Here is an 876-nt window from a genome sequence, read left to right as displayed (position 1 = left end):
TAACCCTAGAACCTAGAGTAAACGATCGCTTCAGTGGACCCGATATATCCGCAATGTAAAGGCCAGGGCAGGTGTTTGCCTGGCCAGACATTCTTATATGCAAAATTTTGTTTCTACATTTTGTTCCTAAATCTCTTTCGCAAGACTCACCAGATTGCATCTTCAGACGGCTACCATTCAAAAATTTTCAGGGGGTATGCCCCCAGACCCCCCTAGTATGCAGCGCGCCTGCTTTTTATAATCACTGAGGATTTTATCCTTCTGTGCTTCTACTTTCTTTAGACCTGTGGGCGCCAGTGTGCACATCACACGAAACATACATGCCAATCACCCTAACTGAGTGCAAACCTGGCTCATCCATGTTACACTGCCCCTCCATCACTGCATTGGTTCTACCTAGTACTTGCTACGTCTAAAGCTAATCAAGTGTACACATTAAGCTAATTAAACTAATTAAGTATACACAATGAAAGCAGCTCCTCGATTGATTAACAGGCACAGCTTTACAAGCCATAGAACAATGAACAGCCAAATTAGAATTGCACCCAAATACTTTCATTTCTCAGAAAAAAATATTATTATGACGCGTTGTCTTCAAATCCACCTCGACTTCGACTTGTTTCGCTTGAGTCTTTAGCTCCTGGGCAATTAATTGGGCGATTAATTGTCTCTATTAAGCAGGTCTATACCGGCTGTCGTTACTACAGGAACTTTGTCATCCTAGTAGTAATTATATAATGCTATCGCCGTTATCTTTTTTTTATTCCGAGGTGTGATATGTCTGTGATCAGGTTTTTATATTACACACAAGCACACGCACGCACGCACGCCCCACCCACACACACACACACACGCACACGCACACGCACACGCACA

At 43.0% G+C, this 876-nt stretch overlaps 1 protein-coding gene across 1 annotated transcript in view; it reads right to left on the bottom strand.

Moving 5' to 3' along the window:
• Positions 1–278: 278 nt before the first annotated feature.
• The window catches only part of LOC106805444 (solute carrier family 2, facilitated glucose transporter member 1-like), a 23534-nt gene continuing 22936 nt past the window's right edge, over positions 279–876 (bottom strand). The window contains exon 11 of the mRNA XM_014807024.1: positions 279–284. Coding sequence (XP_014662510.1) covers positions 279–284 — 6 coding nt within the window. The remainder of the gene's footprint in view (positions 285–876) is intronic.

The sequence above is a fragment of the Priapulus caudatus genome, unplaced genomic scaffold, assembly GCF_000485595.1.
Source record: "Priapulus caudatus unplaced genomic scaffold, Priapulus_caudatus-5.0.1 Scaffold114, whole genome shotgun sequence".
Lineage (NCBI taxonomy): Eukaryota > Metazoa > Priapulida > Priapulimorpha > Priapulimorphida > Priapulidae > Priapulus > Priapulus caudatus.
Note: the sequence above shows the minus strand (reverse complement) of the source record. Positions and strands in the feature narration are given on the sequence as shown.